General features: G+C 54.4%; 13 protein-coding genes across 13 annotated transcripts; 8 read left to right on the forward strand and 5 right to left on the reverse strand.

Annotated features, from left to right (window-relative positions):
* Window positions 1-94: 94 nt before the first annotated feature.
* On the forward strand, window positions 95-3,173 carry LTR77_001436 (uncharacterized protein; the record flags this gene model as incomplete). The annotated part of the gene is made up of 3 exons (XM_064798698.1): window positions 95-485; window positions 536-1,962; window positions 2,391-3,173. The coding sequence occupies 3 exons, from the start codon at window positions 95-97 to the stop codon at window positions 3,171-3,173; spliced, it is 2,601 nt and encodes an 866-aa protein (XP_064663025.1).
* A 211-nt stretch (window positions 3,174-3,384) lies between these two features.
* Window positions 3,385-5,595, reverse strand: LTR77_001437 (uncharacterized protein; the record flags this gene model as incomplete). The annotated part of the gene is made up of 7 exons (XM_064798699.1): window positions 3,385-4,149; window positions 4,471-4,482; window positions 4,668-4,821; window positions 4,895-5,035; window positions 5,185-5,297; window positions 5,352-5,380; window positions 5,592-5,595. The coding sequence occupies 7 exons, from the start codon at window positions 5,593-5,595 to the stop codon at window positions 3,385-3,387; spliced, it is 1,218 nt and encodes a 405-aa protein (XP_064663026.1).
* Window positions 5,596-6,236: 641 nt separating this feature from the next.
* LTR77_001438 (uncharacterized protein) lies at window positions 6,237-6,683 on the forward strand (the record flags this gene model as incomplete). Its single annotated transcript, XM_064798700.1, has 1 exon — window positions 6,237-6,683. One exon carries the CDS (start codon window positions 6,237-6,239, stop codon window positions 6,681-6,683), a length of 447 nt encoding a protein of 148 aa, XP_064663027.1.
* Window positions 6,684-6,842: 159 nt separating this feature from the next.
* Window positions 6,843-7,208, forward strand: LTR77_001439 (uncharacterized protein; the record flags this gene model as incomplete). Its single annotated transcript, XM_064798701.1, has 2 exons — window positions 6,843-7,068; window positions 7,123-7,208. 2 exons carry the CDS (start codon window positions 6,843-6,845, stop codon window positions 7,206-7,208), a joined length of 312 nt encoding a protein of 103 aa, XP_064663028.1.
* Window positions 7,209-7,458: 250 nt separating this feature from the next.
* On the reverse strand, window positions 7,459-8,228 carry LTR77_001440 (uncharacterized protein; the record flags this gene model as incomplete). The annotated part of the gene is made up of 2 exons (XM_064798702.1): window positions 7,459-7,953; window positions 8,196-8,228. The coding sequence occupies 2 exons, from the start codon at window positions 8,226-8,228 to the stop codon at window positions 7,459-7,461; spliced, it is 528 nt and encodes a 175-aa protein (XP_064663029.1).
* A 346-nt stretch (window positions 8,229-8,574) lies between these two features.
* On the forward strand, window positions 8,575-9,890 carry ATP1_1 (Alpha subunit of the F1 sector of mitochondrial F1F0 ATP synthase; the record flags this gene model as incomplete). The annotated part of the gene is made up of 6 exons (XM_064798703.1): window positions 8,575-8,646; window positions 8,845-9,002; window positions 9,059-9,115; window positions 9,172-9,292; window positions 9,343-9,788; window positions 9,851-9,890. 6 exons carry the CDS (start codon window positions 8,575-8,577, stop codon window positions 9,888-9,890), a joined length of 894 nt encoding a protein of 297 aa, XP_064663030.1.
* A 623-nt stretch (window positions 9,891-10,513) lies between these two features.
* ATP1_2 (Alpha subunit of the F1 sector of mitochondrial F1F0 ATP synthase) lies at window positions 10,514-12,837 on the forward strand (the record flags this gene model as incomplete). Its single annotated transcript, XM_064798704.1, has 3 exons — window positions 10,514-11,671; window positions 12,070-12,140; window positions 12,195-12,837. 3 exons carry the CDS (start codon window positions 10,514-10,516, stop codon window positions 12,835-12,837), a joined length of 1,872 nt encoding a protein of 623 aa, XP_064663031.1.
* A 1,639-nt stretch (window positions 12,838-14,476) lies between these two features.
* On the forward strand, window positions 14,477-15,499 carry LTR77_001443 (uncharacterized protein; the record flags this gene model as incomplete). The annotated part of the gene is made up of 3 exons (XM_064798705.1): window positions 14,477-14,551; window positions 14,609-14,838; window positions 14,893-15,499. 3 exons carry the CDS (start codon window positions 14,477-14,479, stop codon window positions 15,497-15,499), a joined length of 912 nt encoding a protein of 303 aa, XP_064663032.1.
* Window positions 15,500-15,806: 307 nt separating this feature from the next.
* Window positions 15,807-16,646, reverse strand: LTR77_001444 (uncharacterized protein; the record flags this gene model as incomplete). Its single annotated transcript, XM_064798706.1, has 1 exon — window positions 15,807-16,646. One exon carries the CDS (start codon window positions 16,644-16,646, stop codon window positions 15,807-15,809), a length of 840 nt encoding a protein of 279 aa, XP_064663033.1.
* Window positions 16,647-17,208: 562 nt separating this feature from the next.
* On the reverse strand, window positions 17,209-17,926 carry SPC2 (signal peptidase complex subunit spc2; the record flags this gene model as incomplete). The annotated part of the gene is made up of 2 exons (XM_064798707.1): window positions 17,209-17,529; window positions 17,609-17,926. 2 exons carry the CDS (start codon window positions 17,924-17,926, stop codon window positions 17,209-17,211), a joined length of 639 nt encoding a protein of 212 aa, XP_064663034.1.
* Window positions 17,927-18,146: 220 nt separating this feature from the next.
* Window positions 18,147-19,258, forward strand: LTR77_001446 (uncharacterized protein; the record flags this gene model as incomplete). Its single annotated transcript, XM_064798708.1, has 4 exons — window positions 18,147-18,187; window positions 18,401-18,795; window positions 18,854-19,015; window positions 19,077-19,258. 4 exons carry the CDS (start codon window positions 18,147-18,149, stop codon window positions 19,256-19,258), a joined length of 780 nt encoding a protein of 259 aa, XP_064663035.1.
* A 595-nt stretch (window positions 19,259-19,853) lies between these two features.
* LTR77_001447 (uncharacterized protein) lies at window positions 19,854-20,336 on the forward strand (the record flags this gene model as incomplete). The annotated part of the gene is made up of 3 exons (XM_064798709.1): window positions 19,854-20,044; window positions 20,100-20,213; window positions 20,279-20,336. 3 exons carry the CDS (start codon window positions 19,854-19,856, stop codon window positions 20,334-20,336), a joined length of 363 nt encoding a protein of 120 aa, XP_064663036.1.
* A 389-nt stretch (window positions 20,337-20,725) lies between these two features.
* LTR77_001448 (uncharacterized protein) lies at window positions 20,726-21,784 on the reverse strand (the record flags this gene model as incomplete). Its single annotated transcript, XM_064798710.1, has 2 exons — window positions 20,726-21,386; window positions 21,492-21,784. 2 exons carry the CDS (start codon window positions 21,782-21,784, stop codon window positions 20,726-20,728), a joined length of 954 nt encoding a protein of 317 aa, XP_064663037.1.
* Between the last annotated feature and the right edge of the window lie 2,423 nt (window positions 21,785-24,207).

The following is a 24,207-nucleotide window of genomic DNA, read 5'->3' on the forward strand; positions in this document are numbered from 1 at the left end:
AACGTGGCGGGCATGAGCGCGGCACAGGTAGGCAATTCAGCCTTCTCACAGCAGTTATTTACCGTCTCCTTGAAAAGAATGAGACTGCGACGCCATGCTACAGCAACATGCCGAGTCACTGGACCCTGATACGGCTCCTAGAAGGAGGTCAATATGGAAGAACATCGACCGCCCCACGATGGACCGGCAAATGCGGGCGTTGAAGGACCATGTTACTGGTCGGCGGTCGTACGATGAGCCTTCCCCGCGGGACGAAGATGCTTCCTGTCTGCTGCCTCTCACAGTAGAGAAAAGCCTCGCAGACGATTTGGCCTTCATCGCGGCATGCCAACCTCAAGTCGACTTTGTGTCCGCAGTCGCCGTCGTACAAGAGCAGAAAACGCCATCACTATCGTTCACACTTGCCGTAAACGAAGGTATCTCTGCCGAGGTTTGGAAGACCTTTGACGAAGTGTTTGCATTGTTGAGAAGGCGCGCGAAGAAGGGTAATGTACTGGCAATGTACTTTTACAGCTAACAAGCTTACCATAGTCAGGCATCGCTCGAGAGGATTGCCAGAAGCAGCTGTTTCGTGTCATTGTGCACCTCAACCGCAATAGACTCCTCGGCCGCCTGGGATCCGCGCGGTTTAAAAAGCCATCGCATCTGCAGAAGGATTACGGACCGTTGCCTGCCCGTCTTCGACGACTCTTTGCCACCAGTACACAGAGGTCCTTCGCTCCTCATCATCGCACAGACATCAACAGGTTGGATGGCCAAATCAGCGGCCTCGAAGCAGCTTTCCTGCAGTTAGAGGCAGGCGACTCGGCGAATCTCATTCCGGATCTTGAGAATATCATCATGGAAGCCTTCGCTTTGACAGTGGATGGAACAAAGCTACCCAGTCGCTTAGAGGCTCTGGGATGCCCAACCGCGGTCCTGGATGCAAGAGATGTTCGAGAGCTCGGCAAGGTCGCAAACTACTGGCGAATAGCCCGCAATCTGACACTCTGCTCACACCAGTTCAGTCATTGCTTTCCGAATGCTGAATGGCATGCTTTACCTACTTACAGCGTCTCTACGGGATCCAAGCTTGTACCGCGAAAACACGTTCATGCAGAGATTCAACAGCTTGTGCATTTCGAGCTGAGGCAGCCGTTGGCCATGCCTCGGGTGATAGGAGTCTCCAAGGAGGCGTGTTTTCTTTGCGACTCATTCATCCGAGCCCACGGCCGCTTCTCCATTTCCGGAGCGCATCGCCAAATGTTCCCGAAGTGGACGGTCCCTAACCTAAAGGAATATGCACCGCAGACTGTCGAGCGTTTTCGAAAAGCTCTAGTGCAGGTACGAGCTGAAGTACAAGAAGAGTTCGTCAAGCCGCGAAAGAATGTCGCCTGGCGTCCGTTCCCACAACAAAGTGCGATCAATCTCAAAGTCTTCCAACCCATCACGCCTTCAACCTCCACGCTTGTGATGCTGTCTGCAAGCGACGTCGGTGGTGGTGCTTGTTCTGGTCATCCGAACAAGGTTGTGACGGAGCATGCAGTGTCTCAAGCTGGGCAGAACGGAAGTATCAAGGAGGCGGTGGCAGCCTCTGGACGGTCCCGGAGGGCTGTGCTGCCAGGTGTGGAGCAGCAAGAGGGCTCCAAAATAATCGAGACCCACCCAACAGAAACTTCTCTCGAGGTTGTGTTCGAAGGAGCCGCCTCAGAATGCACCGATTGGGTGGAGATATTCGCATGCTTCTCAAGCACGCCAGACGAAGGACTGCCCACTGCTAATCGGCACCCATACACTGGTGGTACTTTGACGCTCGCGCCGGACACTGACGACGAGCGAGGACGTCGAGTATCTCTGGCCGACGTCCCAATAAACGAGGAGCTCGTGATTGAGAGGGACAATGCCGATGATGCGCAAGGTTTATCGTTTACTCTCGTTGGCCTGGGAGGCCGATGTATCAGATTCCAATGCCAATGGCATGTTGTATGATATCAAGTCGGCGCCCTGACACCCGGGGTTCATTTCTATATTCTAGTCAGCAGAAGGACATTAGTGACTTAGCAAATCACGACGTTGTGCGGCCAGCAGCCGGCTTTCGATAGATTGAAAAAAGTATCAGACTATTATAACGATGGTCTCTTACGGCCTCGCAAGCGACTTGGGAGAGGGTGGTCAGGAGTCTCCCTCGTCTTTCATGATGGTACTGGCACTTGCAAACTGTTGGAGAAACAGTAGAGAGCAATAGTCGCGGTCCCTACCGGCAAGGGGATCAAGAAACGTGCATGCATGTGGTGATGACTTTTATTGCTTCTCCCGTGCTGTGTCCGGAAAACCGGCACACTTGGCGGCTGCGGTCAATGCCCATTACCAGCAATCGAGATACATGTAGTGTGGCAGACTTTTTTTGCAAGGCATCGTACAACCTGTCAGTCAAAATCGAGCTGGACTGGTCATATGCAATGCCCCTTCGTCCAGCAGTCCCTGCTGACTTGCTCCCAGCATCGAAGGTTTTGGCCGCAGCTTTTCATAACGACTACCTCTTTGGCGAATACATTCATCCGCACCGCAACCAGTTCCCCGAAGACGCATACCTATATTACCTTCGCTTCATGCGGGAAGCCTACTGGACAGAGCCCGGAGAACATCTCATCGTCAGCTACAGTCTTGATCCATCGACTGGTAACGAGGAGATCACCGGCCTAGCACACTGGATCCGGAACTACAGCGACCCTCTCAAAGCAAGTTGGACTTCCCAAGCAATGGTCAAGATAGTCGGCACCTACAACACCGTAGAGAACTACATCTGGCCGAACCGAGCAATCGACAACGACCACGAGCGAGTCTTACCCGAAGGATACGCATTCTACAAGCATCACTGGACTGGCACAAGAGCGGACAGCTGGACGCTGTCCCTCCTGGGCGTGGGACCACAGTTCATGAAGCGCGGTTATGGCCGCGAGCTGGTAGCATGGGGCTTCGATCGGTCGCGCGAGGAAGGTGTATCGGTGTCAGTGGTCAGCGTTCCCGACCAGGAGAGGTTCTATCGAGCCTGTGGATTTGACGTGGAGGTAGGGACCTGGAGTGACGATGGCGGAAATGCGAACCCAATGGTAGCAGCGGGCCTTGAACCAGCGCCTATTCTTTTCTGTGATCACGGGAGAGGCGCGATGGGGATGAAGATGTATGGTGAGTAAGGAGTTGTATTAGCGGCATTCTAAATTAACGACGGTGCATGAGCAAACCCCTCCCGGCGTGTCCGATAGTAGTTCTGGGGTGGTCGCCTCTGAAAGAGTAGGTAGCAGCATCCCAAAACTCATTCCCCCTTTCCACGAGCAATTCGGCTTTCCGAGTAGTGCTGCAAGCACGAGACTCCAATACTCCAAGGCCACAAGAAGCACGCTCAATCTACTTATCGTCTCCACCACGAACTCTCGTGATCACCCAGTCGGCCAAGTGCATCTCTTCCTCCCCTACGTTACCAGCCTGCAGGCGCTCACGAACAGCTCTGACCACAGCACCAGTGGACAGCGCTTCGAGACCTCGCTTATCATGATCAGTGGAGTCCTCTGCCACGCGGTCGTGCAGCGACTTCACAAGCTCGATCTTGGATACGGTCTTGGGTTTGAAGAACAACCATCTCGTGCTGGGCGGCGCCCGCGCGTCCATGATGGTCGACATGGCCGTGTGCAGTGCCCTCGCTCTAAGAATGGCATCGGTGCTCATGTGTTTATGCAGGACCATTGCGCCTTCCCCAATGGTGTCGTCCAGGTCGTCCGGATGTGGCTGCGCGGAAAAAAGGGATTTGAGCTCCAAATATGGGGAGTTGGCCCGTCGCTCTACAGGTTTAAGGTTCGGCGGTGGCTGCGGGTATGCTGGGCCAGTAAGGTGGTAGTCCAGGTCTCGATACAGGTCAGGTTTAGGGAAGCTGTTCCACTCGTCGCCATGCCACGTGTGCTCTGGCCCATCATCGGCGTGCCACCGCAGCTTCGGCTTCTGCTCCGGTGGGAGGAGCTTCAAGCAGGACTCGATGGTGTCATCATTAAGCTCCATAACCCATTCGCTGTCCGCTGAGTCAGTAAATTGTCCCACAGGAACAGATTTTTGACTCGCGCATGCAACAGCTGCTGCCCCCCGGGCGACACAGCGCCCAATGTCCCATTCGGCGTCAACCTGGTCGGGTCGTCAGCAATGCTTTGCTTGGTACCACGAGAAGAAACTACAGTGACGACGGCCGGCCAAGAATACCTGGCAGCTTTCTCCGTTACCTGGGCAAGCCAGAAAAGGCTACATCACTCCCGTGGGTGGGCGGGCTGTTGTCGTTTGCGAGAAGAACTCTCGCACTCCTCACTGTGCTCGAAAGAGCCAATTTCACTGTGAAAACAGCTTGCATGTAAACGAGTTCTTACTCATCTTGGACCCCACCTCCACCCGTATTCTACATCGATGTAATGCCCGACCATGAAGTCCGAGCACGATGCACGAAAATCATACATTGTCCCACACCTGCATATAGCCTGTCAGCGCACGTCACAAAACAAACACGGGGAAGGAGTCAGGCGAATGGTGGTGAAAATGGCCCACTAGGCATATCTGACAGGCTTCTCCCGGACCCAAGTGCACTCGAAGAGCCCCCGGCGCGCTCGTGAGCAGCCTTTCATTTCTGCGAGAAGATCCATCACATGGCTCACTTCGACTAGGAGGGTCGCTTTCACCGTCACTCGCTTGAGCTGCCGACAGTCAGGGCGGTCCATTACGTTAGACTGAGCCATGTGATATTGATCTTCCCGAAGACCGCGACGGGCCGCCGATGAGAGTGATATCGTCTTGTGGCCTTTGTCGGGTCTAGGGGAAGGATGCGTGATCCGCCCGGTCGTCCGCTTTCGCTGTCATCCGCTTGAGCCTATTGAAGACGTACATCTCGGGGCTTTCCTTCCAGCAGCCGTGCGCGATCGCGTTCTCGGGATAGTAAGCCTTGAAGTCGACGCCGCCCTCAAGCTTGGTCAGAGAGTCATCGCCCAGGAGACTCGTGTCGTACATGATCCCGGGCATGGGGTGCCTAAAGAACCAAAGGGTAAAAGGGTCAGCAAGTGTCTCGATACAATGGAAGAATTCAAGAGATCCCAAAGCGTCTCGAAGAACCCTTTGACCCTTAGTGCTTACCATAGAAAGTAATTTTCGACAAGGTCACGCTCTTGAAATTTTTACCTCAATATATCCATGCCTCCTAATAACCCTGAGAAGACTGTGGCGACAGCCGAGACCGAGCCTATGAAGACGAGAGGTGTCTTCAGGGACTTGAACAGGCCGACAATGACTCCCTGTGCAAGTTAGCTCCGCACGGATGACACTAGGGTAGCTCTAGGAAAACGTACAATGCTTGCTGCAGCGTCACTTTCCAGCACTGCCTACTCAAGGTCAGCCCGGTGCAGACTCACAGTGTGATGGGTGATCGGTTACCGCAACAGCGAAGGTTAGTAAGTAGCTGATCGCGGCACCCTACAGAACGCTGTATCAGTCCGACACTCCCAACATTGACTTCGTGGTGGGGTCTGCTAGGTACTGGATGCCTGTCAGCTGGCAGTGAGGCTTTGCGGAATGCTAGCTGTGCGTACCCATTTTGTTGATCTGTTAGTAGAAGAACAGGAGGCTGTGAACGAGTGAGGCTGTGGAGTCGTACTCGATCTGGTCTTGCAGAACCTTGGTAGAAAAGGTCTGAGTGAAGCAAAGGTCTGAATCTTGAAGATGTATTGTCGAAGGAGAATCCGGGACAACTGAGCGGTATCTAAACACTGCAGGATCGAGTTGTGCTAATTTTGCTGAAAAAGTCAAAACTGTCTTGCTTACCATGTCGGCCATTGTCATTGATGCTGTGAAGCTAAAATTCTTACCCAAGTGGTGCTGTGGATCGAACGTGCAACGTCGTACCGATCTTTGGACTCCTCTGGCTGATGAGCCCGTCAGTCGCTATCCTATGGGTAAGAGGAGTGGCGAGCATGAGGGGAATGGCCTGGAAAATGGAGGGCCTGGTCCACTTGCAGCTCTGGTAGAGATTTGAACACCAACGCCACGAGTCGCAGCGATACCAAAGGTGAATGCGGCTGCAAGACATTGTAGGATGCTTGGTCTGTTCGATGACAAAGACCCGTGAAGCGTGCATCTCGAAGACAAAGAAGGCCAAAAGCGGTATTGCAGCATCATAGCACTTTTTGAAGAAGGAAGACATCTTTCGTAGCACGTATTCACTTATCTTGTCCGAAATGTGCGTCCACCGCCTCTACATCTACGCCGTGTGCGGCCACAGTGTCCTGTCGCAAAAGGCAGAAGTCGAATGTCTGAACGCTTCGATACCTCCGGATGGCTCTTCCTCAACGACGTGCGACTTGGTCCACCATCCGTACCAAAGCTATAGGATCGCTTCACTGTGCCTGAATTGTCAGCAAACACGAAAGAGGCTGCTGAAGCGTATCGAGGCATCACAGGCCATCTCATTCGACGAGGCCAAGTGGAAGGTCAGCTACGGCATGCCGACGAGCGGGCTGGACTTCTGGGGCAAGAAGGCGCAAGAGCGACAGCGCCTCGAGAATGAGAGTCTGAGGACGGCGAAGAAAGCGAAGAGTGTGCGGTTCTCGTGGAGAAGAAGACGGAGAAGTGAGAATGAAAGTGTGTTCGCGGATGCAGCGAGCTCGACGAGAACGAGAAACTGATGACATAAGCGGAGCTCGGACATGTCCAGTGAGCTCCAGACGCCCAGGGCATTGAACCACCCTCGCTGGTCTGCCTCTGCGCGTTGCGAACATTCGAGCATACCGCCACGACACCCTCCGACGACCCTTCGAAACACTTTCCGCGGCGGAGAAGAGGCCATGCCGACCCCCGAATCCGCCTCCTTCAAGGCCGCCAAGCCCAGAGTACCACCCACGTTCGATGGGGTCGACTACGATGACAACAAGGCCCTCAAAGCCGCTCAAGATGCTGTGATTCGGGAACAGTGGGTGCAGAGCATGATGGCAAGGCTTATACGGGATGAGATGGGAAAGTGCTACCGAAGGGAGGGCGTCAATCACCTGGAGAAGTGCGGGCATTTGAGAGGTCAGTAGACGATTGCAAACTCTGCAGGAGCTTAAGGCTAATGTGCAGCGACAGAGCGGTATCTCGAGCAGTTGAAGCACGCGAAGATCAAGGGCTATCTCTTCCAGCAGCAGAACTACGTTTCGGAAAGAGAGGGATAAGGGCGTATGGATCAGTGGTGCTCAAGGCGAGATGGCTGTTGAATGAGGGTGACCATGTACACTTAGCGGGATCGGATACAGCTACACTGATGCATTTCAGATTCTCCGTATCAAAGCCACTGACTTCGCGCCCGCGGGCCGTGGCCTGTTGTTCATATACATACTCAAGTTCGAGAACGCTTCAACGCACGCTATGTCAGGTAGCTCGCTTTCTCCAGCCCGTGAATACAAGCAAGACATGTACAAATCATCACTTGGCTTTCCTGTTGGCATCTCCGTTGGCCTTCACCTCCCCACTGCCTTTCTTCGCTTCCTTCTCAGCCTTCGCCTTCTCGATCTCCTTCGCAACACTCTGATCTAACCTCGCCTTCAACTCTGGCCGGTACCCGCACGCGAACAGGACCTCCATCCAGACGAAGAACGGCGCGAGGAACAGCGCTTGCACCAGATTGTCCAATAAAGCCGGCGCTCGCCCTTCGAAGACCCCGTGACCGACGAATTGCGCGATCCAGGAGAAGACGTGGACTCCTAGAGCGATATAATTCGCCTTCATCCCGTAAGCGAACGTCAAGTGGTTGGAGTAAGCCGTGCCTGCAAGGAGTAAGGGAGCTAGAAGGCCACCGGCGACGGGTTCCATCAAGACATAGAGTGTGCTGTAGAGCGTGCATAATATAGTTCCAAAGTTGGCCGGAAGGTTAGGAATCGTCAGGTACCCAGGCAGAGGTATGGAAGGTGTGTTTGTTGCCTGTAAGATCATGTTAGTATGGCGCTCTCACGGTGGTTCCGGCTGGCATACGAAGAGGAAAGCAGTCATCATGATTGCCGGGACGCATGTTATGTGGATTGCAACGTTGACCTGTGGGCGGCGAGCGTAAGTTGATTACTGGCTTGCGTGGTCTAAGTTGTCAACCATACTGGGTTGTGATGATATGCGCCGTACTATCTAAAATCAGTTCATGGTTCACCTTCGATGAGCAATACACGTACAAAGAGTAGCTGTTTCTCGAGGTTCAATGCCATGTTCAAGGCAATATCGAGCACGTTATAGCCACAGTGTTCATGAATTGTATGCGGAGATGCCCACTGTCTTAACGCAATAATCTCGTGGACGAGAGTGAGTAGCAATTCTGTGGCATCGTCTGACCAAGGCCAAGTGAGGTTGAGCTAGCCGGTCGGGACTTTTAGGACGACGAGTTGTGAAAACGGCCCGTGCACGCCAAGGCCCAGCAGCGACAGAGAGCAGAGCATCAAGCTCCTTCGACGCCCATCGATTCCACCACACCACCCTCTTCTCCACTCCCGCCCACTGCTTCTATCGTCGTGGAAGCGACCTCATCACACTCTCAGCTTCCCAAGCACCATCAAAATGTTCAGGACGGCGCTTCGAACGAGCGCCCGCGCCGCCGGTGCGCTCTCCTCCACCAGCAGGATCTCTGCGGTATGTCCACCCCTTCCGCCAGCGTGACCGAGCTCCAATGGCACCCAAAACGACGTGCAAAGTGCTCAATGGCATGCTTCAATGCTACAGCAACTATTTTGAGGCGTTCCAGTAGCTCCAATCGAGCTCGACGCACTTTTGTTGCCAGCTCCGAGGATCTTTCAGGGAGATCGCGCTAACGTCACCTCTTCATTGTAGCAACGAGCAACACCCGCCATCACCACCTCCATCAACCGCACCTATGCCGCCGACGCAAAGGCTGCGCCCACCGAGGTCTCCTCCATCCTCGAGCAGCGAATCCGCGGTGTGCAGGAGGAGGCAGGTTTGGCCGAGACGGGCCGTGTGCTCTCAGTCGGGTACGCAGGAAGCACAATACTTGAAACATACGTGTACGACGCTGACAGGCTACAAGTGACGGTATCGCGCGTGTCCATGGCATGAACAATGTGCAGGCCGAGGAGCTCGTCGAGTATGTCTCCACGCCACATCTGGATATACATGGGTTCAAGGCTAACATCCGGCAAGGTTCGCGTCTGGCGTCAAGGGCATGTGCATGAACCTCGAAGCCGGCCAGGTCGGTGTCGTGCTCTTCGGTTCCGACAGGTTGGTCAAGGAGGGAGAGACCGTCAAGCGTACCGGCGAGATCGTGAGTGGGAAATACGCGCTAAGCCGAACCTCCATCTAACGTGTTCCCAGGTCGACGTTCCGGTTGGCGCAGCTATGCTGGGACGTGTCGTCGACGCCCTCGGCAACCCCATTGACGGCAAGGGCCCGATCAAGACCACCGAGAAGCGCCGCGCCCAGATGAAGGCTCCTGGTATCCTGCCCCGCCGCTCCGTCAACCAGCCCGTGCAGACTGGTCTCAAGTCCGTCGACGCCATGGTGCCCATTGGACGTGGCCAGCGTGAGCTTATCATCGGCGATCGTCAGACCGGCAAGACTGCCGTCGCCCTCGACGCCATGCTCAACCAGGGCAGGTGGAACAAGGGCAACGACGAGTCGCAGAAGCTCTACATCATCTACGTCGCCGTCGGACAGAAGCGATCGACCGTCGCCCAGCTTGTCAAGACCCTCGAGGAGAACGACGCCATGAAGTACACCGTCATCGTCGCCGCCACTGCCTCCGAGGCTGCACCGCTTCAGTAAGTGGATTTTCAAATGTACATTTGTTTTGAAGTATACGCTGACGACAAATTCCTTCAAGGTACATCGCTCCGTTCACCGGTTGCTCGATGGGTGAGTAGATACTTTTTCATTCTGCGTTCACATACCCTCCACTTGCCCTTCACTTGCCCTTCACATACCCTTCACTTCCCAGGCCTTTCACTCCAGGATTCCTTCACTTCACAGCCCCTTCACTGCACACGCCGCCCTGCACAGGACATTCCTTCCAGATTCGACCGCATGGCACTGGTCACGAGGCACGTGACGTGCCAGCTCCGCACACCACATGATCCTTCCTCTTTCGGACGAGGAGCACTTTCTCTACTACAAAACCCGCCTTCCCCCACCACCACCACAACCCTCTGTCTTCCTTCCACACCACAAGTCTCCGCCTTCCTCAGCACAACATGGGCGCCGCTGCCGCCCGGCCTGGACTGGACCATGGACTTGCTCACTCTTCGCTCGGTGGTCTTCTTCCTCCACCACCAACACCACCACCCCCATTGTCAGCGGCTCCACCACTCACTCATCAAATCAACTGTCACGGCTACTCCACTGCCTTCAACGAGTCACTCGAATCAGCCACCCACCAGCTTGACCGTCTCACCACTGCCACCAGCCGCTCGCTCAGCCATTGTTCCGGCTATTGCCCAGAACTCAACGAGTCACTCGCTCTACCACCAAGGCCGCCCAGCTCAGCACAATGAGTAGCTCAATCAGCACGCTCCGCCAGACCATTGACGACCTTACCATGGAAATGGTCAGCATCGAGGCGCCCGACTGGTACATCAACCCAGACTTCACCGCTGTGCTCCAAAGCGAAGGCCCCTCGATTTTTGCCGCTACACCGCTGAACTTCATGCCTGGCCTTCAGGATGTCCTCGCTGCCGATGGCCCACCAACGTCTGAGTACTTCATGTCTGCTCCCACGCCTGCCGGGAAGTACTGGGCTATTTACGGCGCTCTCTTGACCAAGGAAGGTCATCCACCAAAGCTCTGCATCGGCTCCGGCACCAACGCCCAGACTGGCTACCTCACTCGCATCAAGCACTATGAAGACAAGACTCACGTACATCTGCCCCGTTTCGTACGTCTCGCATACGACAAGGGCTTCGAGCTGGCTCATATCGGCGCCATCTGCTGGGCTCCCATCCCTTCAGCGGCCATCCTTCCACGAGCACGCCTTCGCTTTGTCGCTGTCGAAGCGGTCTTCACCAACGTCTTCTACTCGGCCTTCGCCTCTATGATGGATCATCTCTGGGTGGACCTCGTGCCTTGGACCCGCGACCAAATCAGTTGGGACCCGGCCAACAGCCATACTCCGCTCAATGAAGGCCCTGCTGGAGACCTCAAGCTCACGCCCAATGAGCTACTCATTTCGGAGGCTGCCCGAACCGCCAGGAATCGTAAATGGCGCAAGGCATACCGTCTCAAGTACCCAGAGGCAACCAAGGGCTGGCTCAAGGCTCACTACGACCGCGAGCGTGCGAAGGATGAGGAGGCATTTCTCGCCAGGTTCCGCGCAAAGACCCAGGCTTGGTCGGACAAGAACCGCGACAAGGTCCGCTCTGGGGTCATCAAGCGCCGCGCGAAGGCCAAAGCTGCTCGCAGCTTCCACTGTACGATCTGCAACGAGTCACTCGATAGTCCGTCGGCTCTCCAAAAGCATGAGAAGACAGCTGGTCACCTGCACGCCGTCGCAGTCTCCGAGGGTCGGGCCCAGCCCCTGGAGAGGAACGCCCAGGCCCAGCGCAGCGCAGCCTCGGTGGCCAAAGCGAAGGCAGAGAAGCGCAACTTCTGCAGGGCTTGTAACAAGCCATACGCATCGCCGGCTGCCCTGGCCACCCACCGGAAGTCGAAGGTGCATCTCCGGAACATTACTAAATCTTAATCTCAACATCACCACCCATATGGCCTTATCCGGACATCCTTCCCCGGAGAAGCATCCCTCGGACAAAGCATCATCTCCAACACAGCATCACGCCGATCATCGCCATCTCAGCATCACCACTGGTTCATCTCGCCGCCGGAGAAGACCGCCTGGCCCTTACCTGGATTTCATCTTATCACCACATCTTCTCCGTCATCTAACACATTTGCCATTCACATACATCTTTATGTACTAACCACAGTCAAATTTTAAAGGAGAGTACTTCCGGGATAATGGCATGCATGCCTGCATCATTTACGATGATTTAAGCAAAGCAAGTTTTTTCCCTCCCTACTCCCATCAGACTGACCTCGCTAACCCACCTCCAGCAAGCCGTGGCCTACCGCCAGATGTCCCTGCTTCTCCGTCGTCCACCAGGGCGTGAGGCTTACCCCGGCGAGTACGTACTCTTTCATCCAACTTTCGATCTTGGAGAATGCTGACACATAGCCAGCGTCTTCTACCTCCACTCTCGTCTCCTCGAGCGTGCCGCCAAGATGAGCGACAAGTTCGGTGGCGGCTCTCTCACCGCTCTTCCCATCATCGAGACCCAGGGTGGTGACGTGTCCGCCTACATCCCGACCAACGTCATCTCCATTACCGACGGCCAGATCTTCTTGGAAGCCGAACTCTTCTACAAGGGTATCCGCCCAGCCATCAACGTCGGTCTGTCTGTGTCCCGTGTCGGTTCCGCCGCCCAGCTCAAGTCCATGAAGCAAGTCGCCGGTTCTCTCAAGCTCTTCTTGGCCCAATACCGTGAGGTTGCCGCCTTCGCTCAGTTCGGTTCCGATCTGGATGCCGCCACCAAGCAGACTCTCAACCGTGGTGAGCGTCTGACGGAGTTGCTCAAGCAGAAGCAGTACAGCCCCATGGCCGTCGCCGAGATGGTGCCACTCATCTACGCCGGTGTCAACGGCCACCTCGACAGCGTTCCCGTCAACAAGATCACCACATGGGAGGCTGACTACCTGTCACACCTCCGCACCAACGAATCAGGCCTGATGGAACAGATCGACAAGGAGGGCTCGCTCAGCAAGGAGCTGGAGAACAAGTTGAAGGAGAGTGTGCAGAGCTTCGTCAAGAGCTTCACGTCATAAAAGCGATGCGTTGAGCAAGCCGAGGCGATTCTCTGGATGTATACTACAAGCCGTGCGCTGCAGCGAAAGGTGGTGAGAAATGGGGATGCTTGTTTGAGTGCGTAGCGATGGGTCGGTAGAAACATTGTAGATATGCGGTAACTCGTGTTTCTTTTGTCAGCCGATACGGCCAACTTGTCACTTGTCTGGTCGTCCCAGGAGACGGCGCTTCTCAGACAGATTTGGAGGATTCTCGAGGGCTTTGAGGGTTTCAGCCCTCTGCTCTTGGCCATACCAGGCACTGCTGTTCTCAGACTTCAAATCTTCCTGGCCGCTGCCATCGCGTTGGCTGAGGACCAGGCTCCGGAGCGCAGCATCGGAGACGTGAGACTTTCACTCGCGGCGTTAAGCCAGAACCTCCTACTTGGCCGTGCGTGAAGCCTTCTTCAGCCATCACCAGCTAGACGTTTGACGCCTTAGGTAGACAGAGTTCTGGAATGGAGCCATGCTGCGCGAAACACATTGGCGGTGCGGAATGGCACCGCGAAACGGCACGGCGGTATTGCAGCGCACCAAATCAAACCGCCAGAACGTACGTCTTCCTTTCTATGGTCGCCCGTGCTTGGACGATAACCCGGGACTGCACCTCCACGTCCCAGGTCCAACGTCTGGATGATCGTCGGGATTCCGGGGAGGAAACCATCAGAAACAAGTCAAACGACGCGTAAATTGGACTCGGCCTTGAGCTAGTGTTCCTCCAGGATCGTGGAAGTCATGCACCCCAGCAAGTCTCAGGCAACCCGCAACACACGTGTGCATCACTCCTTGATAACGAATTCACCAGCAGGTGGAGGGATGCAAGAGCGGCAGAGATATCTGGGCTATTGATCCTTTCAGCATGGTCGCGACAATATATACTGCGTGGACCGTAACCATGGGTTCAAGCGGCCCCAGATCTGATCGAACGCACATTCGAGTGGCTTGCAGCAATCAATCAGTTGAGCATGAAGCTACTCTTCGGCATCCTGGTCTTTTGTCTTACAAGCGTCGGCCTCGCGGCTGGCAATTCGACTGCCGAAGATGGACAGGCGGCGCTCCAGCGAATGCTCGAAGCTCTACCTTCTTGTGCTGTATGTGCCATCTGTTTGCCGCCATGTTTGACTGATTAGGACAAAGACTGATGCGTTTCTCAAGATCCAATGCCTTGCCCAAACCGTTCCTTCTTCTGGCTGCTCGTTGACGGGCACCGAGTGCATCTGCACAAACGCGAACCTCACAGTCGCAGTAGGCGACTGTCTACTTGCCAACTGCACAGGAATTGGAGCTCTACGTACGTGTGCCGCCTTGCCTCTCAGATGAAAGCCTTATGGGCCGCTGACAGTCCATACTAGAAACCCAACGGTTCCAGAAGACGACTTGCGGCGCCCCAGTCCGATCGCAGCAGACCAGAACCCACACAATAATATGGACTCTCTTCGCGTTGTCTCTTGTCGCCATAGCAGGCCGTTTTACAGCTCGCTCGGAGGCATTCGGTGGAGTAGGCTACGGCTGGGACGACTGGACCATCCTTTTGGCTGAACTCCTAAGTGGCGCGCTCAACATTGTTGGCCATTTCAGTGAGTCTCGAAACGAGAGTGAGAGAACTCCTCTCTTCTGACTGATGACAGTGATCGATACCGGCCTGGGCAAAGACACGTGGACGCTCAGTCCTCAGAGCATCAACGATGTCCTCAAGGTACGTGACAAACAAGATTATGCGATGACATTTGCGATGTTGACACCACTTCGTCAGTACTTCTGGATCGGAGAGATGATCTACATATTCTGCGTCACAAGCACAAGGCAGAGCATCCTTTTGTTCTACCTCCGCATCTTCCCCAGCTCGGTCTCATCCTCCTTTCGCCGGATATGCTTGGTCACGATGGGTGTTTTCATTGTGTCACCGATCGTTTTCCTCTTCACAATCATTTTTCAGTGCAACCCGGTGTCTTATACCTGGACACGATGGGACGGGGTGACTGAGTGAGGCGTCTCTTTGCACTATCCCAAGGCAGTGTCATCGCTGACTGTTCACAGAGGCCACTGCATCAACGTTCTCGCCCAGATCATTGCCGGATCCACCCTGAACACCTTTTACGACCTGGTCGTCTTCATCCTGCCGATCCCGCGCCTACTCAAAGTCCAGATTTCCACGCGCAAGAAGGTCGGTCTTATCATGACCTTCCTGGTTGGACTTTTCGTCACCCTTTGCAGCGTCATCCGCCTGAGCCTCATCATTCGATGGCAAGCTACCACCAACCCAACATGGACTTACAATCCGATTGCGCTCTGGTCGTCGATCGAATGCAATGTTGGCATTATCTGTGCATGCATACCCGCGCTGGCCGGGCCTCTAAGAAGATTTTGGATGCTGGTGGCCGGCGAGAAACTGAGCAGCATGTACCGGTCCCGAACGAAGAGTAGGACTGGCGCTTCTGGAAACCAGCCTGCGATCAGAGACAGCCCCGGCTGGAGGGGCGATGCGTTGCGACCGCATGGTGCTCACGAGTGCAAGAACTCTGTCATGTTGAACACATATCACAACATCTCGGACGAAATGGAGTTGATGGACAAGGGACCGAGCCAGATCGAGTCGGTGCAGGAGGGAGGAAGCAATGCTCACAACTACAAGGAGAGTTGGTGATAGGAATGGCTATTGTGGTATGAGATAATGGACGCATGAGATTTGGAGTGAGGATGAATGTCGGATGCACGTCAAGGCGGTTGCGAAGAACGCTGATCCGCCACTGTGTATTATAGAGGCGTGTCTGTCATGTCCCAGGAACAACTATAATGATCCTGAGTCTAGCGTACAGCCCTGTGCGGAAACAACGCCGCATCCCAAATTCCAAGTGAATGTCTTCATCCAATGTCTTGTTATGCAGGGAAATCTGTCTCACAAAGTTCACCGCCTGTGCACATTCTTGCCAGATTCTTCTCAATCGCGGCGATCATTCGCCATCCGTTTCGTAGCTTTCCGCACCACTTACGGGCAGTTCATGGTCGAACTCCTGCATTTGATCGCCAGACGCATCGAATTGGACACGTTTTTTCGGCCTCGCGTAGGCCTTGCCTTGCTTTCGAATGATTGGAGTGGGCACTTTGGTGGAGGCTTGCGTGAGCTCCGTCGCAGTTTTCGCTGAGTTGTGGCTGTCTTGTACATATTGATCTTGGGTCCCGTTGCTCTTGCGGCTGACGAGAGGCTCGAGCGTGCATTGATACGTAGCTCCTTCGTCTGCTGGAGAGGGGGAGAGGCCGCTGCTAGAACAAGAGTGGTCGGCAACCGTAGCGACGAAGGATCCGATCCGCGTTTCTCCTTGACATGACGGGCCGACTGCGACGGCTTCGGCTTCGCTGGACCGATCTTCCTCTCCGACCTGAATTTTAGGCTTGCGATGCTTGGTAGGAGATGCATCCGGGAAGGCCGCCTGCTGATACGTTGGCGCGTTTGAGGAAGATTGGGCGAACCCAGAGCCCTTGGAGTCTGTGATGGTGAGATGCTCATCTATTCGTCTACTTTTAGCAGATCTGCGCTTGCGTGCTTCCTCCAAATCAATCTCACGTGGACTGTCGTGGGAAGAGCCGGGGTGCTTGCGCTTGTGGACGCGATCGCTGGCATTCGTGGACGCGTCATGGTCGAGACTCATATGCTCCAGCCACACCTCCACTTTTACGAAGGTATCGACCATTCTGGTGTCATGTGCTGGGGTTTCTGTCTGGATCTCGGTGATGGGGCGATGACTGGAGAAGTCCCCAAGTCGGGAAAAGAAGGCGTTGTTGTCGCTCGCCATGTTGGGTCGGTTGCTTCTGAGAGATGTCTGGCTGATGTTCGAGTCCTGCCCGTAGGTAGAGAGGGAATGCTGCAGAGTACTCTTGGGTGAGGTGGGAGAGAGAGTGTAGAGAAACAAAGAGGTTACAGATGGACAGGAAAGGGTGCCCTTTAGTAGTCCTCCCTGCCGGGAGTGTCGTGTGATGTGTCGACGAGACATAAAGAGACAACCGCCTTCGTTGTGGAGGCCGCTGTGTGAATTGCTTCGTGTTAACACGGTGTCGAAGGTTCCCCGGGCACTGGTAGGCACGTCTTGCATCCAGTCTCGGTCGGCCGAAGCTTGAAGGCAGGTGAGCCACAGCCTCGATCGATGAGGTGCGATGGTCTCTTCCGGGCGAGAGGACGAATAGCGTCATACCATCAGTGAACAACAGGCGAATCCCGGCGTGAAGTCCTCAGAACGACCCGTCAAAGAGAGCAAAGAACGGAAGCGGAAGACCTGTTGAGGTAGCATAGAGCCAGGCATGAGACGCTCTGCGAGACGGAAAATTGACCGCAACGTATCAATTGACAAGCTGTTCTGGCTAGCTCTTCTTCTTCCCTCTCTTCGTGCCTTTGCCCTTCCCACTATCTGCACCAGAAGCTGACGGCGTCCCGTTGAGCTCGGCCTCGGAGACGAACAGATCTTCTTTCTCATTCTTCGCAGCATTCTTCTGGTCGGCCTCACCAATCACACCTACACTCGTGGCCAGCCACTGCTGGAAAGGCTGGGCGACAAAGTAGCCATCCGATGTAAACCATGTCGTGAACGGACATTGGATCTCGAGTGGGTTCGTTGAGCTTGACGTAGTGACCGTAAGATAGTATGTCGGATCGTGCTTCTTGGTCTTGCTCGCAATCGACACCTAATAAATCCTGGTCAGCCCTCTTGCCTTGTCCACGCCTGCCAACAGCTCCAACGAAGCCAGAACCCAATCGACTCACCCTCTTGCTGCCTTTCGTTCCTTCAAAGACAAGACCCTTCTCCACCATCCACATCCAGTAGGTATACACCCCATTGAGGATGGCATACGCGACCACGGCAAACGCTGTGCCGAGTTTGGTTGCCTCCCATCCCAGTTTGTAGTCTGCTACAAACGTGATAGTGGCGATGATGACAGCGACATAGCCAACGGCGAGGCGGACGTCGAGCTTGCTGTTGTCCTGCACGAAGGATAATGAGCGGAGGTAGTTGGCCAAGCAGTCGTCGGTGGTGTTCTTGAGGTCGTTGAGAGAGTGTGGTGAGATCTTGTTGTCCGACATGTTGGACGGTAAGCTGGTGTCGTGTTCTCCAGAACAGCAAGAAGGGTCTATGGCATTGTCAATATGCTGTCGTCCTAGTGAGCGAGTCGAGAGGCATGGGATGAAGTCCAGCTGGCGTCCAGAGCCTTGGCAGTCAGATGCACCAGCAGCTGCTGGGAACCTCACGTCTACATCTCTGTGAAAGCACTCGTACCACGCTTTTTCCAACACGCCGACCATCATGGCGGAAGCACAGCAGATCCTACGGGATCCGGCGCTGTTGTAAGTAAATGCTCACCCCTCCCAGGCAAGCAGGTGAGAGCATATCTGGCTCTCTTCTCCCAGACTCAAGCATACCTGAAAACGCTAGCTCACACTCGTCGACCGCCCACCTCCTATTGCTATCCATGACATAGCTCGTGGCCTAGTTGGGCGATGTGACTGTCGGTAGCCTGGCCCCTCATTACCGCTGGCTGACTTGCATGTGAACGGCAGCTATTGGATCCTCCTCCCCATTACTGTGGTGATGGTCCTTACAGGCATACTACGCCACTACCTCAGCACACTCCTTCAGAGCGCCCCGAAACGACAGCCTCTGGCCAAACTGCGCGAACAGCGCTCTCTCCTCCGCTCTGCAAACCTCCGTACCAACTACGCCCAGATCAGTGCCTCAGCATTTCAGAAGCGACGGGAGTGGTTGATCGAGAATGCAAGAGATGGCAAGTTCCTTGCGGACCCTGATGCCAGAGGAAAAGGGAAGCCAAATCCAATGTCGGACCCGGCGATGATGGAGGGCATGATGGGCATGATGAAGGGCAATGTGGCCATGATGGTGCCGCAGAGCTTGATTATGGGATGGATCAATGCCTTCTTCTCTGGCTACGTGATCAGTGAGTGCGGAGAGGACTTGGTAGCTGAAGGACGAAGTGCTGATGAAGACCACCACAGTGAAATTACCCTTCCCACTCACGCCACAATTCAAGCAGATGCTGCAGGCAGGTGTCGGCACCAGAGACTTGGACGTACGATGGGTGAGCAGTCTGTCGTGGTACTTCCTTACGTTGTTCGGGCTTCAGCCGGTGTATAATTTCATCTTGGGGAGCAACAATGGTGAGTCTCGGCCACTCCTTCACAACCGCTTCAGATCACCGCGTATTGACAGAACACACAGCTGCGAACCAAGTAACGCAACAGATGGCTCAGTCCCAAATGGGCGCGAACCCTATGGGCGGCGCTGAGGACCCAGAGAAGTTGTTCAATGCCGAAGCGGAGAATCTGGAGGTCATTGAGCACTACTACATTCTCGATGGAGTCGAAGATAGGCTGCTCGAAAGGTTCCAAGGAGCGATATAGATACCGTACGACAAAGACACACCATGCAAGCTTCAATCATTCTTCCCTGGGAGAGGATCTATCGGACACTGTTCTCGGCACCAGAGCATGCTCATGAAAAGGAAGACGCCGGAATGAGCGACGGCGCTTTCTCCGTGATCTCGTTTCCAAGGACGGCATCTGTCTGGCAAGCTCACCTTATTCTGGGTTGTCTCCAGTGTCACGCTATGGTAAGTCTGCATTCCTGCTATATGGTCTTTGCCCATGTAAATCAAGACCTTCGAGATTTGCAACAACAATTCAACCCTGTTGTATCATATCGTACCAACATGTCGGCTTTTCACTTGGGGACAGAAAAGTTTTGGCTGCCAACTGCAAGGTTCAGTGTACGGTCACGTGGGAGTGAACTCTAATGGTGGGTGAATGTTCATTAAGATTCACGAGAGCACCAACCGCATTTATCCTTCCACAATTCACGCACACAAAGACCTCGAGCCGCCCGACAGGTGTCAGGTACCAACCCAGCAACAATACAATCACATCCGACTCGATCTCTCTTCGAACAACTTTTCCACAGAGACGATACTTCACCACAAAGCTCGACCGATCCGCAAACATGACGAAGTTCGTGGAGGAAGCCCAACACGCAGACAACCACAAGACAGAGGGAAAGTCAGCACGACAGCAGCAAGCGATCAAGCAGGATGGCCAACAGCAGCTGGACTTTCTGCCTATCTTCGATGATCGATCCATCGGCGTCCCGTTCGTGACGAAGGAGATTGAGTCCGATGCGCCTTTCAGCCAGTGGTGAGTCCGTCTATCTCCATCGATAGAGACAATTGCTGACTCTCCCTATGCGCAGGCTCAAGAAGAGGATGGCGAACGAAGAGAACCCCCAACTGTCGAAGTTCCTGCCGTTGGTCGATGATCGTTCCATCGGCGCTCCGTTTGTCATCAAGCCGAGTTTGAGCGTGTGGTAAGTAATTTTCTTTCCGGCAGGCAGAGCTCAAAGCGGGAAAGGATTCTGACTGTTCGTGTTAGGCTCGAGAAGCGGAGGGCGAGGGAGGAGGCGATGGAGGATGGACAGCCATGGGGTTGAGCAGGGTCTGGACGAACGCAAACGGAAGATGGAAACGTACGTCAGCAGCCACACTGCGTCATTTGCCTGGTCAGAGCGCACCGCTTGGAGTTGTGTTTACAGTGTAGCGGTGGGAGCTGAGTTCGAGGAAAGGGCTGGCGACGGAGCAGACGAATTGGTGTATCTTCCAACGTGGCCATCGCAGCAAAACAACATCTGCGCATCCAGTCTACGACGCGGCTTGCACCATTGCATCAGTGCATCAGTGCCCAGCGCGCAGAAAATCTTGTGGGTTTTCGAGAGTCCTTGTGGATAGAGAAAGGAAATGCTCGCTTGAACGGGTTTCTTTGAATGATTACATAGAGTTTACAGGATGCTCAAGTAGGTTTCATCAACCGCTTAGCAACTCATCACCGCCCGACTCTGAACTCTGCTTGCCCGTACTTTCGAAGCGCTCTCAGAAAGACATGGTAGCCCACTCCACCAGCATGGTCTTGAACGTGATAAATCTCCGTCAGCCTCGCCTGCCATGGTGGATAGCCTTCCAACACTATCTTGGCCCCGAACAAAATAAGCAGATCTGGCTCGCCCATCACCGACTCCGTAATCTCAGCATCAATCAACTTGCTGCTGATGTCTGAAGGCGAGAGCTTGCCATGCTGTGACATTTCCGCCAAGGTCTTGGTGAGGTCCACGAGGGTCTGGCGGCCATCGGAAGCGTCGATGAGAAGAATCGTCAGGTGTGGGCGTTGCGATGAGACGCCGTCGTGTCCGTTTATGGACGGATCTGGAGATGTCGGAGGGCTGTAGGATGGAAGATGCGGTGCCCTAAGCGAGATTGAAGGCTTGTTGGGAGAGTTGCCGTAGTACGAGGTCATGGTCCGCTCGATGCGACGGTGTAGGTGAGGCAAAGAGTGCTTGAGAATGCCGGTTTTCTCGTAGATCGAGAGCATTGACACGCCAGCACATGCGCTCCAAGCGGCAGATTCGCACACATCGTCGAGAAGAGACTCGCGCCGATCAAGAATCAGGCTCAAGTGCTTGGGCACCTTCGTGAGGCCAGAGACGTCCCTGGGAGCGGTCAGTGGCTGTTCTCATATGCAATCGTGCAACGTAGAGACCAGGATGGGCAGAGTAAAAGGCCTTTTGGTAGAATAAGATGCTGGCAAGTCTTACCGCTTGATCAGCTCTGGAGTCCGATGGTGGTAGTAAAGCACTGCAAGCAATTGGCCCAGCACGGCATGGTACGCCTGCCTGATTCGGATGTAGATGCTGAAGATGAGATGGATTATGGCGAATAGCAGGCTGTGGATTGTTCTCCGTATGACAGGCCGTATTCGTTGCTTGTGCCGTTGCTGATGAGTCGCTCCTTGGTTTGTCTTTGGAAGATATGGCTTGAGAATCCGCTCGCGTTCCTGAGCCGATAGCTGGGCGGTACGGACTTCTCGAGCCTGCTGGGGAGCTACCATTGTGAGAATGCTCTCAAGGAAGGCAGGGAATGATTGCGGCCTTCACTTGTCGTTAGGAGGTTGGAAGGTCTTCTTCAGTTGGAGACGCCGCGGACACAGCCACGTCAAGCCTCAGAAAACGTGTCGCTGTGCGTCAGCGGATGGGAAGCGAGTTCTTGCACTGGCGAGTGGTGGCGTAAGAATATTGGTGTTGGTAGGAACGAAGTATCTCGAGATTGGCGGTCTGAAGTTGAGCAACTACCTGACAGCATACGCATAAAGGAGTTGTCCACTGCTTCGAACTTCTTGCACAGGCGAGGATCACGTGTCAAAAGCTTATACTGCGCACCAGACTCGGCCCGGGTGGGACAACCCAGTCGGCTCACTTAACGCCAACTTCACCTCCGTCATCCGAGCTGTTTCCTGGGACGAGAGAGCCGCACGACTGAGACCACGAGCGAGATGAGGTGTATACCGGGGAGCTACGCAGTGTTGTTCCGTAACAAGGCTGAGCATGCATCGCGTGCGCAGTCGGTCTCAGTGGCGTCCAATGGTAGATGCAGCCTTGCCAGCCTCATCGCTTGTTGGGTGATGAAGCTGTGACGGAGCAGAAGGCTCTCGACGGTATTTATACGTCCTTCTGCCCAGCCTGATCTCTTCCTTTCGTTGGTCGCGTCCCCATCCCAAATCTAGTCAGACAGCAAGGATGATCTTTCATCCGAATTGTACGCTTCGCCTTGAGTCTACAACCTTTGTTGCTGGCCCCAATGTCAGGAGTACGCTGGACATTATCTGGAGCTCGCTTGCGACAATCTTTGCGTGTACATACTCAGTAGTGCACCTCAACGTACCCGAGCAGCGAGATGGGCGCGATCCGGGGTGGAAAGGAGACCTCAAGTGGGCTTCCCGTCGCTTTGCTCAGAGCGTACGGTGGGCTTTCCTTGCCTGCCTAGCGCCGGAATTCATCCTTGGAAGGTCCGTCGAAGACTGGTGGGTTGCGCGAACACAGCTGCGCAAGCTGCACCATAATGTTCCTGCAACGGAGCAGTCTTGGACCATGACGCACATGCTGTTTGCAGGTATGGGGGGCTTCGTTGTCACATATGATGGTGAAAAGCCCGATGGTGTTCACGATGTGGTCGAGCAATTTGAAAATGTTGCAGGCCGCGGTATTGGCTTGGGGGGCGATCAGAAGCGAAGCATGTGTACGATGGACGTTGAACGAACAGCCGCGATGGACCAATGGCCTCTTGGAAATCAGAGCGATGCGAATCCCTCGGATCAGCCATACGTGTTCTCCACTCATGAAGATGACCTTCCTCCATGAGCTTACATCGAGCCCAACCCTCAAGCGTGAGACGTGGAGGAGAAAACGCCGAGTATGCCAAAGTTTGATGCAGATCATGTTGCAAGTACGGCATCTCGCGCTGGTATCCAAGACGAACCTGAAGGCAAAGATGATGGCACTTTTCGCATGGAAGACCAACGGCGCAGTTCTACAACGACAAGCAAAGCGCCGGCATACATTCGCGTTCCTCCCGAAGCACTTCGACTAGCGATAGAGCGAGGGGTCCTGCCACACAACATCATGTCTGTTGACGACAGACTCGACAAATCAAACAGCGACGTAGTCGGCAAAGCTCTTGTTCTGGCTCAGATTCTGTACTTCCTGCTCGAGGTAATCGTCAGAGTGGCCAGTGGCCTCCCCTTATCCTTGCTCGAGCTTGGTGTTTCCGGCTTTGTTCTCTGTTCTGTCTTCACCTACGTCTTTGCGATGCAGAAGCCGAAATCAGTCAGTACCGTGCTTGCGGTGCATTCATTTGGGAAAAAAGCGATGCCCGAAAGTCTACCGCAGCTCTGCCACGAGTACGGCCCAGATTGTCGCAAAGACAACTCTGATATTATCGCAGCATATCGCCGTCCATTCCGGAACTCGGACAGTGCACTGTCGCCGAGGGTAACACAATATGCGCAATTTCTGGATTTTGCGGTGACATGCGTCACGAGTCTGTTTCTGGGTGCAGTCCATCTAGCCGCATGGAATTCCGACTTTCCTTCTTCTGTAGACTGCATGGTGTATCGCGTGGCGGCGGTCATATCGGCAACGGCTTTGGTGGTCGCATGTGTACTGGGACTGGTCTGGGCCGAAGTGATTGCTAAAGGATTTTTAATAGCTTTCTGGGCTGCTCTTGTTGTTTATTCCGTCTCACGCGTTTTGATCATGGCGGAGATGATACGCTGTCTGTTCTACCTTCCAGCAGGGGCGTTTGTTACGACCTGGACCTCAAACATCCCTCATATTGGATAGTATTAAGAAGCAGGTATCAGCACTGTTTTGTTCCGGCTTCAAAATGTCTGTCCTCGAGCCAACTCCAAAGCTCAAAGTGTAGCAGTAGAGTGTAGTTGAAGAAATTCTCAAGGGAGGCGAGTAACCCTCTGTGGTC

Source organism: Saxophila tyrrhenica (assembly GCF_035928015.1).
Source record: "Saxophila tyrrhenica strain CCFEE 5935 chromosome Unknown scaffold_2, whole genome shotgun sequence".
Classification (NCBI taxonomy): domain Eukaryota; kingdom Fungi; phylum Ascomycota; class Dothideomycetes; order Mycosphaerellales; family Extremaceae; genus Saxophila; species Saxophila tyrrhenica.